This window comes from Antedon mediterranea, chromosome 11, assembly GCF_964355755.1.
Source record: "Antedon mediterranea chromosome 11, ecAntMedi1.1, whole genome shotgun sequence".
Classification (NCBI taxonomy): Eukaryota; Metazoa; Echinodermata; class Crinoidea; order Comatulida; family Antedonidae; genus Antedon; species Antedon mediterranea.
Genome location: NC_092680.1, coordinates 9,160,901 through 9,179,096, shown reverse-complemented (window position 1 = coordinate 9,179,096; position 18,196 = coordinate 9,160,901). Strand labels below are relative to the sequence as shown.

At 32.7% G+C, this 18,196-nt stretch overlaps 1 protein-coding gene across 1 annotated transcript; it reads left to right on the top strand.

Annotated features, from left to right (window-relative positions):
• Positions 1 to 360: 360 nt before the first annotated feature.
• LOC140063096 (tyrosine-protein kinase FRK-like) lies at positions 361 to 13,036 on the top strand. Its single transcript, XM_072109530.1, has 14 exons — positions 361 to 375; positions 687 to 743; positions 968 to 1,040; positions 1,570 to 1,614; positions 2,039 to 2,238; positions 2,875 to 2,952; positions 3,512 to 3,602; positions 7,169 to 7,351; positions 8,957 to 9,130; positions 9,669 to 9,847; positions 10,501 to 10,584; positions 10,898 to 11,112; positions 11,433 to 11,570; positions 12,209 to 13,036. Exons 1-14 carry the CDS (start codon positions 361 to 363, stop codon positions 12,384 to 12,386), a joined length of 1,710 nt encoding a protein of 569 aa, XP_071965631.1. The 3' UTR covers positions 12,387 to 13,036.
• The last annotated feature ends 5,160 nt before the right edge of the window (positions 13,037 to 18,196 follow it).

The following is an 18,196-nucleotide window of genomic DNA, read 5'->3' as shown; positions in this document are numbered from 1 at the left end:
AATTTAAATAAAATTTTCAAAAAACCTTTTACGATATAGGAATATGTACTACCAGTACAGGTCAATAGGGGTCATTTTCTTGGAAAAGTTCTTATTAGACTGAATAGAAACATATACCTTTAGATTAATTTCAGAGCTCTATTTAAAGTGTGTTCAACTGTTAGTTACAGAGTTATATGACATGTAGTTCAAAGGTAAAAAATGTCAAAAATCCTACTTCCAGAAAATTTTAGAAATTTGACAACATGGGTTTTTATAACCAGCATGCTTTAAATATTCATTAAACACAATGTTACATTTTCCCCCATGATCTGCACACGAAAATACAAAGGGAACTGGACTATAATCAAGAATGTAGACATGTTGAAGAACTCAGTAAGAAACTTGCAATGGCAGACGCCGATGTCAATTTCTTCAAAAAATAGATAGGTATAGTCTTAAATGAATAAATAATAGAAATTGTGATATATAAATTTCTAGACTTATTCATGATGGTGCGGGATTATATTTCCTCGGGGTAAGGCTCTCACAATGACGTGCCATATACACATATCTATTTCTAGAACATGCACTTAATTTATCGTAGTGCCCGTCCATTGCACGTATAACTGCTAACTAAGTATATGTAAATTCATATAAATTGATCAAAAGTGTATGAATTCTAACTAGTTCCTTATTCATTTCAGGGGAATGAAAGTATAATATTAACTCCATTAGAATATAATTATCATTATGAATTTCAGGTAAGTTTTTTTTATGAATTAGAAGTTGTACATTTGTTTAGGCTAATACACTTTACAGATGTATTCTACAAAAACAGTTGTTTTATATTTGTAAATGTCTATATCATCAATCATTGCAAGAAGAAACATATACATAATATCAATGTTTATATACGCGCTTTAATAACTGTTTCTGTTGGATGAATATTATAAATTACATAACATATACAATATTTTATTTTTAGATTAGGCTTGCTAACAAAGAAAAACATGTTAAGATGCTTAAAGATGGTACTCAATTATATTCTACAGGCGTAGGTAGGTAAAACTCGTGTTGTGTTGTAGTATAGCATGAAGGTATAAAACCCTCCATGACTACACAACTAAGTCTATAGCTAAGTTTACTGTTATATATAGTTTAATAAATACTCGAAAGTACGGAAACAGAAATGTAATAAGCCAAGGCGTAACAGATAATTAGGCATGGGTATGTTGATTAAGAGCAAGAGTGGAGAGTATTTCGCCGGTATTTAGGTAAGTTGGTGATATACATTACAGTGATTGATCAATTAATATTAGTTATTATGGATCGATTGTTTCCCGATGTTGAGTACAAAATATCACAGTGCATAGTTATTACAATGTACATGCGTCGAAGTTGGAAACAAACTCATTTTTTGAATGTGAAAAACTGCATTCTTTAACGTACATAAATTGCTTGTTACACACGGACCAACATAAGAAAGTTTTATCATCCAAATGGCATACTCTATATTATTGTATGCAGGCAATTCAACTTCGTTTATGTAATAATTACATTTTAATCAGCTTTATTATTTATTTTTAGATTGCTACCGAGAGACAAACGACTACGAATATTGTTCCACGTTAGGTAAATTAAATGAGTAGTAGTTTGTTTTTAGCGATTGGTCTATCATCACCACTCAATCCAAATGCTGTTTGATCATTTCTAAAAATGTCTTTACATAACAAAAAGGTATTGATATTAGCTGGTTCTATTCTACAATTCGATCTAGAAGGGGTCAAGCATTTCAATTGTTGTCATTAAAATGGCGACAGTCACCTACATTAATTAAACTAATAACATTTTGTACTGTTCTGTAAACGTTTAACATGAAATCTTCAAGCAATCTTTTTCAGTAATAATACAATATATACTTTCAAAATATAATAAAAAAAGTCTTTGATGGGCATAGGCCTTGTAAAGAAAAGCATACAAATTGTGACACTTTTGGTAAAATAATGCCATCAATTATTATTTTAAAAATATACAAATTCAACATCTACATTTCTAGATCCACAATATCCAAGCGCCCCAGCAGATGTCCATGTTTCTAGCGTGGTCACAGGAAAGGAAAGCGAGATATTCATATCGTGGTTAAGGCCACTTGGAACAAACACACAAACTATCTCCATACGAACCGCACCACGTGGATATTTGAACGATGACAATGAATCGAAAGTGGATCGGAAACAGATTAATGACACAAAAGAAGTAAAACAACACAGAAAAATATTATATAAAATTAGAATGTAGTATTGGCTCAAATACTTAGGGTTAGGCCCGGGTCGAGATGTTGGCCGCCTCACGCAATATCCCGTCGGTTTTGTCTTTAATGGTAAAAGGCATCGTCTATACTCTGATGATATTGCAACATAAAAAATCATTATTAAACAATTCTAAGATTTAAATATCAAGGAATATGGTATCGATGTATAACGGTTTTTAACTGATTTGGGTCTTAATATGTTGATTTTATTAGCACGTTTTGGTAACTGTTGCTTAAGTAATCATGGGCATGGACATTCAGAGCCGTAACCAGGATCTGTCAAGGGCGGGGGATGGGGGTTTGGGCACGTATTTGGAGGATTTTCAGATATGAGGGTGAGGTATTGGGCATGTCGGGGATGGGTGTTCACTGTATAGGGGGGAGGAGGGTCTTCCTAACCATAAATTCCCCCTGGCTACGGGCCTGATATTGGTCGTTATGGTTGCCTTGGGCGTAACAAACAGACATAACATTTATGAAGAATTTGGTAAACAACTTTTGACTCGATATATTTTCCACCGTTGATACTACAGTTAAAAAACGATGTTCTTAACAATATCCTGTTCCATTTACATTTTCAGATTAAAATAGAAAGCAGTGAACGCGTTTCAACCAAAATTATTCGACAACTAGAACAAAACACAATGTATGACTTAGAGGTAAAAAGATTAAACCCTGAAGGAAAACTGTTATCTTTATTAAAGATGATGGTGGATATCATTATTTACATAAATGATTTTTTAATTATTCTGCTAATGACGTCATTATTGTACTATTATTGCAACTGTTGTTATGTTGTTGATCTATGTATTATTATAAAACTTAAGCATTAACTCATTCTTATTATCCTTTAATTGATTACTTCCATTTGTTTACCAAAGGAGTTAAAATATTATTTTGATTGGAGACTGAAATTATTTGATTTAGTTTAAATATTTAATGCTATATACTGTACAACTCGAAACTTGACATTCAATAATGACTAGTGCCTATAATGTTTAAGACAGATTGTTCAAGAGCCTAGGCTCAACAGTACTCAATTTCAAAGACAATTATGTATTATTTCAAATGTATATTTTAATATTTAAAATAATAATTAAAAAATCAGGTAAAAGGTGATATAAGATATACAATTAACGTCCTAAACAAAGAATTAGTTTCCATCCGTGATTCAAGCCAGTTTTGTGTTTTATTGGAAATTATTGTGTGTATTTTCAGATGGTTGGGTTAACTAGTGAAGGAAGGGCAGGCATAACAACAGTAGTACAATTCAACACTTCAGAACTTGAATCGCCTACAGAAATACCAGGTAGGCTAAAACAATGTCCCAATGACAATGTTTACAGTTTTCTCAAAATTCCATATATTCACAATATAATTTCTATAACCTACTAACAGAAATGGTCTTCACAGCAACTGCTTCGATTTAATTATTTAAAACTGCTGTTGGTGTACTTTTCTTTTTATCAGAAAAAACATTGCTATGTAGTATAGTATAATATTGTTATAACTGCTTGTTATACTGCTTGATGCAGCTATTGCTTTAGTAAGTAAACATTACTCTTACTGTATAAATTGGAATGTACGTAAAACGTAAAATACATTTATATTCTAACTCTATATTCTCAGGGGTGATGCTTGTACAGAAATGATGCAAAGATATAATGCAACCAATAGAACAATTTATAAGATGATCAAAATTACATTGACATTAAGGATGTAGAATGCATTAATATTTATGAGGGATATTACTCAGCATCAGATAAAGACCGTTCTGACTTTCTAGCATAATATAATTTTAGACTCAGAACAAGGACAAAAGATGCGATCATTTATTAATTTATCAAGTGTTTGTATCTTATACTACATCACTATACCTCCACGGGAAAAACGTCAATTGTGAGAGAGTGGGGTTCAGAGGATAGTGGGGATTTTGCTTACACCAGAATTGTGGTTGGAAAATGTTATTAATTATCCCTGGGAAGCGGCTGGGAGTTAGGGGTGGGGATGTAGGCCTATCACCATGACCGAAACTGTATTTTGGAATGTTTTAAACTACATTTGAAAACTGCCACTGAGGGATTATGGGTTGGGAGTGATAATAACATTAATTTGTACTGGAACCGTCTTCAACACATCACCCAGTGTGTCTGGGGTGTATTTGTAGGCGGAGGAGGAGCGAAATACTAGTGTAATGAAGTAGCCTATATGATTGGAATTGTACTAGGGAAAGTTACTATATTTGAACTGTCCAGGGGAGGAGAAAAGGTTTGTTGATGGTGGCTGGGGTGGTGAAAGGAGACAGAAGGCTGGGGGACCGCAGTATCTAAATTAGATATTTTAATTATCAGCCAATATGAAACCTATTCATTTACACAATTTACAACGTACTTCATCCATTATTAGACCCATCATAGCTATGTATACTCCTCTCAATTTGAAGCTTAGGTTGAATTGAATTTGTCCATCACTGGGAAGACTTTGTTTTTATGAAAGAGTATGGGGTGTTATTGAATGTGGTCAAAATGGCCCACTTTTCTCCACTTTCGATGTTTGTTCGTTATACAAATTTCTGTTTCTGCACGTAACCATACATATGGGGTATTAAAATGATCGCAATTGTACCGGGAAGGTTTCAAACTACATTTCAAAAAGGGGGAAGGGGAATTGGTGGGAGAGTGGGGCTGGGAGATAGGGTGTAAAAGTTGGAGTTCATGGAATAGTGGCCTTAGGCTAGGTGTAGTAGGTTATCAAAATGACCATAATTGTGGTAGGAAATTGTTTGAAAGTGGGAGTGATGGCTAACATAATTTGTACTGGAACCCTCTTAAACACATCACCCAGTGTCTGGGGTGTGTTGGGAGGGAGGAAGAGCGTAGCGGAAATACTGGAGTAATGAAGTATATGATTGGAATTTTACTAGGAAAAGTTACTAAATTCGAACTGTCCAGGGGTAGAGTTGTTATGGTTTGTTAATTGTGGGTGGGATGGTGAGAGGAGAAAGAAGGCTGAGGGCCCGCAGATCAAAATTAGATATTTTAATTATCAGCCTATATGACACCTATTCATTTACAAAGTTTACAACGTACTTAAACCATAGGCCTATCTTTAGCTATGTATACCCCTCTCATTTGAAGTTTAATTTTTTCTGGGAAGCGTTTGTTTTCAAAAAAGAGTGTGGGGTGTGGTAAGTATAGGGACATACTGGCGTTGGGTGTTATACTGAGAAGCCTTTAAACTAATTTTGAAACCCGCCCTGGGGCGGGTATAATTGCTAGTAATCTATATTATAAGTGGGAGACTTTGTACGTTTGTCTGTTTGTTTGTTCGTTATACACATTTTTGTTACTACACATAACCTTACATATTGGGCATCAAAATGACCGGAATTGTACCGGGAAGGTTCTAAACTACATTTCAACATCATCCGACATCTAGTGGTCAAAATGACCCACTTTGTTTGTCTGTTCGTTATACAAATTTCTGTTTCTGCACGTAACCATACATATAGGGTATCAAAATGATCGCAATTGTACCGGGAAGGTTTTAAACTACATTAAAACAATTCCCCGAGTCCTGGTTTTTTTGTGGGAGGGTGGAGGGTGGTTTGTGATGTCATTTTTGCATGGACTCGGGGTTGTAGGCTATCGAATTGTAAAATTATACTACAAATGTTTTACAGTATTTGAATTATCCTCAGGAATGCGTTTGGGGAAATATAGTACATATTTTAATCATTAACCAATATGACACCTATTCATTTACACATTTAGCAAAGTACTTTAACCATATCCAGCTATGTATCGGTCTCTTGGATTGTCTCATTACAGACATCTATTCCTGTCTAAATATATATACACGGTCTTTACTGTAACTGTGTTCTACTACAATATTTGAACATCACCTGCCATCTAGAATCCAAGTTAGGGGCCACAATGTGGTCAAAATGGCCCACTTTCGATGTTTGTTCGTTATACAAAATTCTGTGTCTGCGTGTAACCATACATAATATGGGGTATCAGAATGATCGCAATTGTACCGGGAATTGTGGTTGGAAAATGTTAAAGCATTTTAATTATCCCTGGAAAGGGGATGGGAGTGTGGGGATGTAGGCCTATCACCAAGACCGAAACTGTATTGGGAATGTTTTAAACTACGTTTGAAAACTGAGGGATTATGGTTTTTGAGTTATGGCTAACATAATTTTTATTGGAACCTTCTTAAACACATTACCCAGTATCTTGGGTGTGTTTGAAGGGGGAGGAGGACCGAAAATGCTGGCCTAATGAAGTAGCCAAAATGATTGGAATTGTAATAGGAAAAGTTATATTACTACATTTGAACTGTCCAGGGGAGAAGTTAAGGTTTTGTTGATTATGGCTTGGATGGTGAGATGAGAGAGAAAGCTATGTATACCACTCTCATTTTGAAGCTAAAGTTGTTCTGGGAAGAATTTGTTTAAAAAAAATGAGTGTGGTGTGTTATTGAAAAGGGGTGGAGTATATGTATATAGTTATGTACTGAAAAGGCTTTAAACTAATGTTGAAACCCGCCCTGGGGCTGGTATAATTGCTAGTAAACAATATAAATGTGAAAGCTGCTGAGCTATTAAGTATTAACGGTTAACGGTACTGACTTCAAATTCCATGACTGATATTATTCTACAGTGATTCATTATTACAGTACAGTACTTCTTTAATAATAATATAATTGTACTGTTATCGTTGTATTCAGAGCAATATTTATTCTTAAACGCATTTTTTAATAAATGCGGCAGCTTATTGGCATGTTACTGTATGTCTAAATCGATCAGTCCTACTTCAAATGTACTAAACAATGCATCATATATATATATATATATTTTTTTTTTTAAAGGTAAGACAACTCAAGGGTCTTCAAGCACCTATATCATAGTGATTGTGATGGTTGTCGCCGTATCAATTGCGTGTACATTCATTTCATGCGGTTATTCCGTTCGTCGAAAACGTTTACGTTCAATGCCACATTTCAAGCGTGATCCCGACACCGTAAGCGTGTCAAAGGGAATTGACGAGAAGGGTAAGTTTGAAGTTAAAATAATACGTCAGCAATTTTTTTTCAATTCTTAAAGTAAGTATTGTAGTGGGATGTCCATTACCAACTTGCGTCCGGTTTAACAAACTATCACTTATCTGTTTACAATCTATTTGCCCCTTACTTTTTACCATGCACCAAATATACATTTAAAGGTATTATATCACCCGCCTAATTACTAATACCAGATCCAAAAAAAATCTCAAACTTAGCTAAATTTATTCACAAAATGTTGTATTTGTTTTAGTTAGATGTTGCTTTCGATATATAAATTCATGTATAAGACCAAATATTTATTTATGTCTGGAAGTGTTTGGTTTTTTTTTGTATAAGGTTGAAAGAATGTTCTTTCATACCATGATAAGGGTCAATAAAGAAATAAATGAATCACATTCTATACCTAACTTTCGTCTCTAACTGTAATTTCTACTGAATGATTATTTGTCTAATAAAAATAATCTTAGCCGACAAAATGGTTGATGGAATTCATTTATTCTGGTTACAGACAGTTTTAAAGCTCAGGTACAGGCATGGATTTTAAACATAATATCTGGTTAATTGTACATAAATCAAATATTTATAATAGAAATCTAGACGAAAAAACATTAATTTCCTATAAAATTGTCATTTACAAACTTTGACAAAATTCTGCTATGAAAACCAGGAAGACTTTTTTTCAGTAGTTAGGTAGTTTAGCCTAATGTAATAACATGTCTGCTGACTCCCTAGAAGGTAAAAAAAAGACGGTGGATATACGGTGGATAATTTTTGCGATAGCATAAAAATAAAACTCTGAAATTGAATAAAAAATACCAGAAACGTAAAATTAAAGTTATATCACTTATATTTATTTTTCATAGCTTTTTAAAAATGCCTCTAAATTTACAACATTTGTGTACAAAAGAATAGAGATTTTGCTGTGTAATTTGAACTATAAGAAAGTGCTTATTTTCAATAAGCTCGTGTAACACAAATAAAATCCCAAAAAGATGAAACATAGGGGAAACTATAGATCGATAATTACTGGAATGTATGATCAATAGAAAGTTTTGCCCGCACCTGGCCTTTAAAATAGGATGCTATAATACAGTATGCAACAAACGTCTTTCTGTATGTTTGTATTGTTCATTATGGCAGCGGTGAGATAATGATATATGATATTACCTAACACACCATAATGTAAAGTGCTTTTTAAACAAACTCATTCGAACACCAAAATGTCCTTTTTTTCCACAGCTGAAATAAAAATTACGACTGAATTTACTGCAGTACAGTATTATTTTCAATTATCAAAGAATAATTTTAGTGCGTAAAATGTAGTAAATACGTTTTGTAAACGTTACTACATTGACATGTAAACGCATTGAAAGGTAAAGTATTTGAGAAAAAAAATTATTCTTTAAAAGATGAAAATTAAATGTTATAATTATATTTATACAGTATTTATAGCATAATAATCTTTATTTTGTGTCTGCATTAAACAACGGGGTGAAGTATGTTGACAATACCTCTTCCTTGGTTATTGCTGGGAAGATTTTGTTTATTTTTTCAAAAAACACACACAATAAATAATTTCTTTTTTTTACTCAGATATTGAAGAATGTTTAAAGGAAAGTGAATACGGAGATCTAGAGTTTGGTCGACATCTCCTAAAACTCGAAGAGGTTCTCGGCAGCGGCCAGTTTGGTATTGTTTATAAAGGTTACGCTCTAGGAATTGATGGAGGAGTTGATTATGTCCAAGTTGCGGTAAAGTGCTTAAAATGTAAGACAAATAGTAATTAATAAAGAATGTAAATTTGATAAAACAAGGAATAACAAAAGTTGGTTGATCGTGGTCAATATAATGGGCTGCTAAACCACACGGTTGATTTCAATTTTAAAATAAGTACATTTTGATATATTTTAGGAAAATGTACTATTATATTTTTTTGATTTTCAATAATTCTCTTAATAATAGTATTAGTTAAATACTATTTATGTATAATAACATGTTATGATGTAAGTAGGACGGCTTAACATTAATTTATGTATTGGTCCTAGAAATTGGATCCACTAGGACGCAAGGACCACCGAGTTGACCAGATTATACAAAAAATCAATTGCTTTGGTTGGTTAAAAAACTTGCGCATATGGTTTAAACATGTTATGCCTACTATTCACATTAACAGAGATACAGTATCATGCTCTGTGATTACAATCTCTACATTGACTTACTGCTTACTGTATTTTAAAAACTCGTGTCTCCCTATAAGTATAGAAATTAAATGTTTAATTTGTTTATTTTGCAATTAATTTCTCAGCAAATGCATCGCAAGCAATGAAAGAGGATTTCCTTGACGAAATAAGATTGATCGATGACATAGGCAATCATGCAAATATACTAAGTGTATTAGGGTGTTGTACACTGAAGGAACCATACTATTTGATTACAGAGTATATGCGGTACGGAGACCTGCTTCACTTTTTGCAGAGATGCAAGGTAACAAACGATGTAAAATGAAAGCACTCAGAAACTGAGTGAAGTAATTGGCAAAATATTGCCACAGATGGCGCATGTTGATATTTCGCCTAATGTTAAAAGAATACAAATTTTTCTTTTTTGTTATTGTAAAGTTAATGATGAACCGATTTTCTTAAATTTCAATTGGCATGTTCTGTAAGTATTAAGTAAGTAAATTGAGAATGATAACTTGAAAATTGTAGATGCTGTCGTGCTAACAAACATACATACAAAGCAAGTAAATAACATTTTGCCAAGTAATAAGACTAAATCTAAATCATTAATACATTACTTTTGAGGCAACGAATCAGCTCGTGATATACTGTAAATTAGGATACATTTCACTCTACGTACATACACATCACACTACACTAACATATTATTCATATGATCTTATTCAGAAGATATTATTCAATGGTTTCACAGCAACGTTGTTATAATGTTCGATGTGTGGCGCTATTTTTAGTGAATTTTAGTGTATTATAATGTATATGTGAACATGTTCAATATATTCCCATCCATAAGGTAGATCATGTCATATTCCGAGGATGACCAAAATGAGAAACTATACATGTATTATAAAAATACTATAATATAGGCCTACTTCATATATTTTAACTTGGTTTTCACAGCCAAAATTTGCAATAGAAGATCCAATTTACGATCTTACGGAGGAAAATAGAATACAAATTGCAAGACAAATCGCAAGAGGCATGGTAAATATAAATCATTAACATTTTCATTTCATTTTTTCATCTCATTCCCATTTATTTGAAAATTGGAGTACTGTATTTGTTGTTGGATGACGCCTACAGACATGACCACGGGTTTCTTGTTTTGTAAGAAATGTATTATAAATCGGAAAATCACTAACAAACATTTTGGATTGGTTTGGGTGTGATATATGCCTACTGTATTCCAATCGAGCAATAGAGGATGAGGAGTAAACTTGTTTGGATTATCTAGTAATACTGTAATTACATTCAAAACCACAATTTACTTTAAAATATTTTATTAAATTGATTCAAGGATTATTTATCAAAAACGAGATATTACCATGGTGATTTGGCAGCCCGCAATGTTTTAGTAGGAACAGGAATGATAGTAAAGATATCCGACTTTGGATTGGCTGATGACATTTATCAGAGCGGATACAAACGTCTTGCTCCGGAGAAGAAGCGTCCAATCAAATGGGTCAGTTTGGAGACAAACGAAGAGGGTAAATGCACAATTAAGAGCGATGTGTAAGTTAAAAAAACTTGAGGTTTAAAAGAAAAAAGACTTTTCACCGATTAAGAATTTTACGACACATCCCAGAAATGTATCTCAAACTCTGTTACCGACTCACCAAATCCTGTTTCAAATTTATATCAAAATTGGAGCTTATTCAAATTCAATAAAATTTGTTACTTATTCAAATTCAATAAATTTGACACTTATTTAAATTCAATAAAAGTTGGTACTTATTCAATTAAAATTTGTACTTATATTCAATCAATTAAATCGTACTGTTGATTTTGTTTAAATCAGAAAAAGAATAATATGTTGTTTTGTAATCTTTCAGATGGTCGTTTGGAATTGTATTATATGAGATTTACACCAATGGAGGAATGCCTTATCCTGAAATGGACGCATCTTCTGTCATTCAAAAACTTTCAACTGGGTACAGAATGGAGAGGCCTGACGAATGTCCAATACACATGTAATTCTGTTATTTAATTCACTCGTTATATATATCTAAAACCAGCTTTGAAAAAAAAAGATTTAAACATTGTTTCTAGTCTGTCGAGTTTTTTAATATTGCTTTCTTTTTTTCATTGAACTTAAAAGAATTATAACATGATAAAGTTCATATGTTGTTATCATGTTTTATTTCTAGGAAATATAAGCTACACCTCATCCAAGCCTTATTTTATTCGACTTAATTCGGTTAATAATCAGTATCGTTAGTGCTGTATTTTCCTACCCAACTAAGGAAATCTTAATATAACTGAAAATAATAAGTTTACTTACCCAATTGTGTAAAAATATTTTAGAAAGGATTTTCTAATCTATAAAATAACATTTTATTGTTCTTTTTTAATACACTCGCATAAAATAAAAATAACAATGGCCCAATAGTCCTTGGGAACACCTGATTTTACAAGTTTCTCCTCTATAAATAACTCGTTGCTTTCTTCCTGAATATCCATAATTCACTTATTTTACTGACTTATTTATACTAATAGTAGTTTTTTTTATCCAACGCATATGTGGTACTTTCAAAGTCATTACAAGAATTTAGGATAAAAGCTGAATGACACGGGACATTTAACAGAATACTGTGTTTTATTCCATCAGATATGAAATTATGCTAGAATGCTGGAAAGCTATTCCTAATCAGCGACCAACATTTAACGACTTATTTTTGACGTTTGATAAACTGCTTGAAATGGATTCAGATTATTTAGAAACTGACATATGTGCAATGACGAGTTTGATCCAGAAAGGTACAACCAGTTCGCTGGATAATGTCTAAGAACTCAGCCACCAAAGTAATGATCTATGCTGAATAAAATGTGCAAAAAGGGAGTGATTTTAGTTACTAGTAGAAAAACAAAATCTTTTTCCAGATGTAAAACACCTATCCTGAATAGGCATTATCTGACTTTTCTAGGTTTTCTAGGTCTAAAACAGATCTTTATACTGTATATGCCTAACTCTCTGACTTTTTTTGATCTAAAGCACATTTTGATTTCACCTTTTAAAAATTGTTCATGTCAGACCTTTTCTTAGCTAAAACACTGATCTACATAAAATATTTCAGATAAGAATTCTAAATACAAACACTTAGTTTTGTATAAGTGTAAGTAAAACACTTAGTTTTGTACAAGTATAAGTGACATTGAAAAATCACAATTGCTACTGTACATTATTCGAACATAACAGTTTAGTACATGAAAATGAATGTAGGTTTACAGTGAGACCATACTGCTGTTATAGTTAATGTTAGCATTTTGCAGGATGGATATTAGGCCTAAAAGGAGAAAATCCAAGAGACAAAAACATTTCTAGCCGATTTTTTGTATCACCACATAGGAGAGGCCTACATTAAGTAATACAGTATTATAGTATTGGCCTGGACATTATAATGTCAAATGTGGAGATACAGTATAAAGAGAATCGTTTTTCGTTTAAGGGTAAACGATTATTTACTAATAATCCTAAATCTAGTACTAATAACTGAGGTCATTGAACGAATATTTGTTACATTTTAATTGTCATTTTACTTTTCTGCTGGTTTCTATTTCCTCTACAAACAGTGGGCTTACCGCTCCTTTGGAACCGCAACACAAGAAATTTAGTTTAATTTAGTTTAAGAAACAACACTTTCTTCTTGCCACCTCATTAATACTTTTAATTAAAATGTGTATGCACTCTTATTGTTCAAAATTTAGAAATAGGTACAGTTGGTTAATGTTAAGGTAATATTTTGTACATTTAGTAATATTAAATATAAATATGATTATACTTTGTCTTCTTGTCCATGATATCACCATTTTCCGACTAAACATTTGTTTTATAGACCGCTATTTTGTAGGTACTGGTATACTATTCAAACATCTAACATTCATAATTGAATAAAATGTGAAGTTGATATAATTGTGATAATATTATAGCAAGGCAATACGAGATAAAACAAGGCCATATAGATGGCTGCAGTCGCGTGCTTAGTGTTTACCGACCGACCGACCAACCTACCAACTGACCGAAACTACTGAACATGTTTAAAAATGTTGAAATGTTTAAAAACAGTTATATTTTTTAATTTACACGTGCGTAGCCTGTCACTTTTGACGTGCTTGTATAACGTAATTTCGAGTTGAAAAGTAAGTCAAGAAAACAGAAATCGGGCAAAAAGAGTGCGCAATAACATTTAATGTGCAGTGCGCGCGCAAAAATCTGCGCACTCATGGAAATTTTGTAAACGCTTAAAATTGCTTGAAACGTACTCTTATTTCATCGAAAATAAATTTTGAAAATTTTAAGCGCGCGTACGCATGCGTTACATGCGCTACGCACGTAATTGTATTGCCATATGATGATTTATGCCCTGAAATTTATGAGTACCAAATTTTATTTAATTGTGATTCATGGTTGTGAAGATATGATTACAAACGTGATTTCATTAAATCGTGCGTAGACCGCGTAATTTTTTATTGCGCACCGTGAAAACATAACCACATCGATTCCTGGCCATAAGGAATATACTGTGAAAAATTGACTTAGCTAGATTAAACTGATATCAAGATAAGGTCAGAAAGCGATAAAACGCATAGTGATGCCGGACCGACAGACAGACCGACAGACCGACCGACCGACATAGTGAACTATAGAGTCGCTTCCACGCGACTAAAAAATCTATAAAGATAATAATCCTCCATTGATTTCATGTACGTTGCCTTTACGTTTTGTACCGGGACGATATGTCACACTAAATTGTCTGAATACATTTACGAGTCATGACTAAGGTATAAACATGGAATTAATGTTTTTATCTCAAACAAAATTGTTCAATTACACAAGTTGTTGACAGACGGAAAAAATCACTTAATAGCGCCACCACTGCTTGATCTACTGAAGAATTATACCAGGGAAAAGTGTAATGTCACTCTTCACTCTGATTTTTACTAATCAAACTTCGTTTCGTTTCGTTTATTTATTTTTTCCACTCACTTATATATATATATATATATATATATCATTTACATTTACATAAAATATATTAAATGTGGGTGGATGGAAGTCACAGTAAGTTCACTGAACTTTAAGTCGTGACTCCCGTATGCCTATAAGTATACTAACATTGCTACAGAGTAGACTAAAATATGAAAACTTCGAATTGTTAAGCGTGCGCTCGTGACGTTATTTCAATCAAAATCGTGGATCAACGTTTGTGTTGATTGGTCATTTCCTGTTCGATGATGTAATCAAGTTTGTTCCTGGTGATGAAATGTGGTGGTTAATTGTGTTCGATGGCCAATACGATACCCAAAACCAGAGATAAGCAGACTATCAAACAGGTGTCATACTCCCAACGTCGTCTGCGTCACTACTTCTTTCATTTCACAGGACCAGGCCTATAAATCGCAGCTTACCTGACGAATCATAGATTGTAAGTAGATTTAACATTTCAAATTTTGTTTTAATACATTATTGTAGGTATTTATTAATGTATATTTGATTTTAATTAACAAGAAAGTGAGTGATGCTTGAACACACCTTTATGATGCCCTGTATTTATTGGCCTATTTCATTTTATAGGCCTACATCATTGCATTGCTTTCATCTTTGATTACTAATTTCTAAGAATAATAATTATCTTTAGTGAGTCTATTAATATTCTTTTTCAGACCTTTCCAATAGTATTTTACAAACTTATTTTTAAACGTCACTTTTTAATTGGTTTTTTTTGCCAGTCGCGTGCGTGCAACGCGACTCTACAGCTCACTATATCGGTCGGTTGGTCGGATGGTCGGTTGGTAAACACTAACTCAAATTTGAGCACGCGACTGCAGCCATATGGCATTGTTACTGCTGGGGGTACTCCTAAAGTAAAGTTCGCATATTCTTAGTTAAGTAATATGCCCCAATTGTGCCAAATTTTGTTTGTCAAATATGTATAATATATAACACTAACAGGTTTTATTTAACTTGCTGCCAATTACGGAATTGCTATAAGACACTTTATATAATTAAAAAGAAAATTAACATTACATTGGGAGTATAATATTAACGTAATGGATTTACACCAGGCTTTCATCTAAATTCAGAAATAGCCTAATAATATAGTAGCACCAGTTTCCACCAGCATTGACGTTTGTTTTCATTCACGGGCCAACTGGGCATTTTATTAAGTAATAAATAGTTGACCTCTAGCAATTTAATATTACGACAGAATCAGGATAGAGGGTGTGGATTGAAGATTTTCACCGGTTCAAGGAGTATTCACCTCTCAACACATAAGTGCCGGTAGTATAATAATAATTGATTAAGGATATAATAGAATTATGTTGTTAGTACTGGGTAAAGCATGGAATAATATTAATCCATGGGTAGGCCTACTAGTTAAGCTCAGTTTAAATTTATCTATAGATAAGGCAAGGTGTACATGTAGTTTATTGTTTCATTCCATGTCTCACGTTCATCTTACTCGACGGTTGTGTGTCATATAAGAATGTCCCCCCAACATGTCAGTATTGTATGATGAGAATTTCATATTGCTATACCTAATTATTAATTCGTAACTATGATTCGTATAGGTCTAATGATTCTAGACTAATTAACAGTTGTTGGACCTAACAAGTGAAGTTTGGTACATGCAGAAATATGTAACGACTTTTGAGGTATCATTTCAGGGGATTAAAGGATTATTTCCGCCACTCCTATGCCCTTCGCGGATTTAGTAGAACGAGGGAAGCCAACTCTTCCCTGGTAGAACTATATCCTACGTGTGATGTTTCTTTTCCTTCTAATCTGAAATTAAAGAATGAATAAATTAATGAATGAATAATTTACAATACTTACAGTACAGTATTTACATGACATTAACTTTTGCAATCGGTATTTTGCTTTTCGCTAATGAGGTACATCCCTTCTAGTGTTAATTATTCTTTAAAATGCATATGCTTCTAATACCAAAATTAAGATAGTGCATCTTACTTATATTAAGTACCGCGTCTCAAGAGACCAATTCATTATTATGACCCATTGCAGAAAATTATTATTGGAAGTATAATATTGCAAAAGCAATCACTACGATAATATTAATGACGTGTATAATAATTGTAATTTTTAAACCAAAGGTAATCATTATCATACCATCATCATAAACTTTTATGAGGTTTATGACATATAAAATTTATGTTATAGGCCAAATGATCACTATAGCCGCTGCAGCATTCCCATGATTATCGCATTACTTAATTTCCACACACCTAGATTCTCCCCTCCCCCACAACATTATCAACAATATTTATTACTCCAGGTGAAACTGTAATTTATGCATAAACTTATGTGTATACTATGAATTAAACATTATTGTATATATTTAATACATTTAAATTAATTAATTTATAAAATTTAGAAGTTTATAAAGTTTATTATTATATTTATTTATTATGTCTGAATCTTGGTTCTACAATATTTGGCTCTACCTTCCTATTTCAAAATTATATTACGGCATTTCAACAATAGTAGGTCCATAGTGGCAACATTTCCATTAGAATACACAATAAGTTAAATCAAAACTAAATATCAAGAGAGAAATGCTAATTAGCTTTCATAATAATGTGGGTAGGCCTACGTGCTGATGTTTTTTAAGTTGCAGTTACTTTCATTTCTTAGGAGTAACAGGAATTGCATAGCAACGGTAACATTAACATTCTGTTATAATTAAGGTTTAATAACAGTCTGTTATATCTTATAACAGTAAAATGGAGTTGGTTATCAAGAATGTCCTCATTTTGTTTATTGACCCTTTTAAATATTACAAAATGTTAATGTTACTCTTAGGCATATTTATAGGTAACCTTTTAATAACAACTTACCGCGAGTCCCTTACGATTGTGAAGAGACTGAAATGAAAGCAAACAAATCTGCTTTATTCCAACGATAATCTGTTTAATAATTTATAATGAAGAGGATGGAGAGAGAAAGGGTTCTTACCACAATCACAAAGTGCCAGTGATGCCTAGTGACACTTAAGTGATATTCAATTGATTTATAATATTAATCAAACAGAATAGAAAAACTAATGCAAGTTGTTTAGAAAACGTTCTCTCTATATAAAGTACCAACAAATGTCGTTAATGGCGTTACAGAAATAATAACGCATTCGTTCGTAATGGATACCGATTTTGAATATATATTGACTAGATAGGCCTATCAGAGCTAAATAAAAGGGAATTTTACTAAAACTTTTTACAATTCACATTGTTATTGCATACTCTATGACACTAAGGTAAATGCGCCCGTACGTCAATGCTTGTGCGCTGGCCATGAGTTGACGTAAATTATTATTTTATTATACGCGCTCGATATCTCTTTGGTGTGTCACCAATTCTTTTATGATAAAACACTGTTTTTATTTTTTTTTTTAAGCCCAAATACTTTTTATATTGTTTATAGCAGTCAAATACTATGGACTCTGCAAGGCCATTTGTGTGGATCATATTAACATGCACCGTAGTGTCTCCTAATTGCGACACTAACTGGTTAGGTAAGCATTTTTCAATTAATATTACATTTCAATTAGTATTACAGAAATATTGAAATGTGGTACATCTC

Excerpts from the sequence above, each read along its gene's own strand:
- LOC140063096 (XM_072109530.1), top strand. Across the intron at positions 2,239-2,874 it reads AGATTAATGACACAAAAGAA|ATTAAAATAGAAAGCAGTGA; the intron begins GTAAAACAACAC and ends TTACATTTTCAG. Across the intron at positions 9,131-9,668 it reads TGCGGTAAAGTGCTTAAAAT|CAAATGCATCGCAAGCAATG; the intron begins GTAAGACAAATA and ends TTAATTTCTCAG.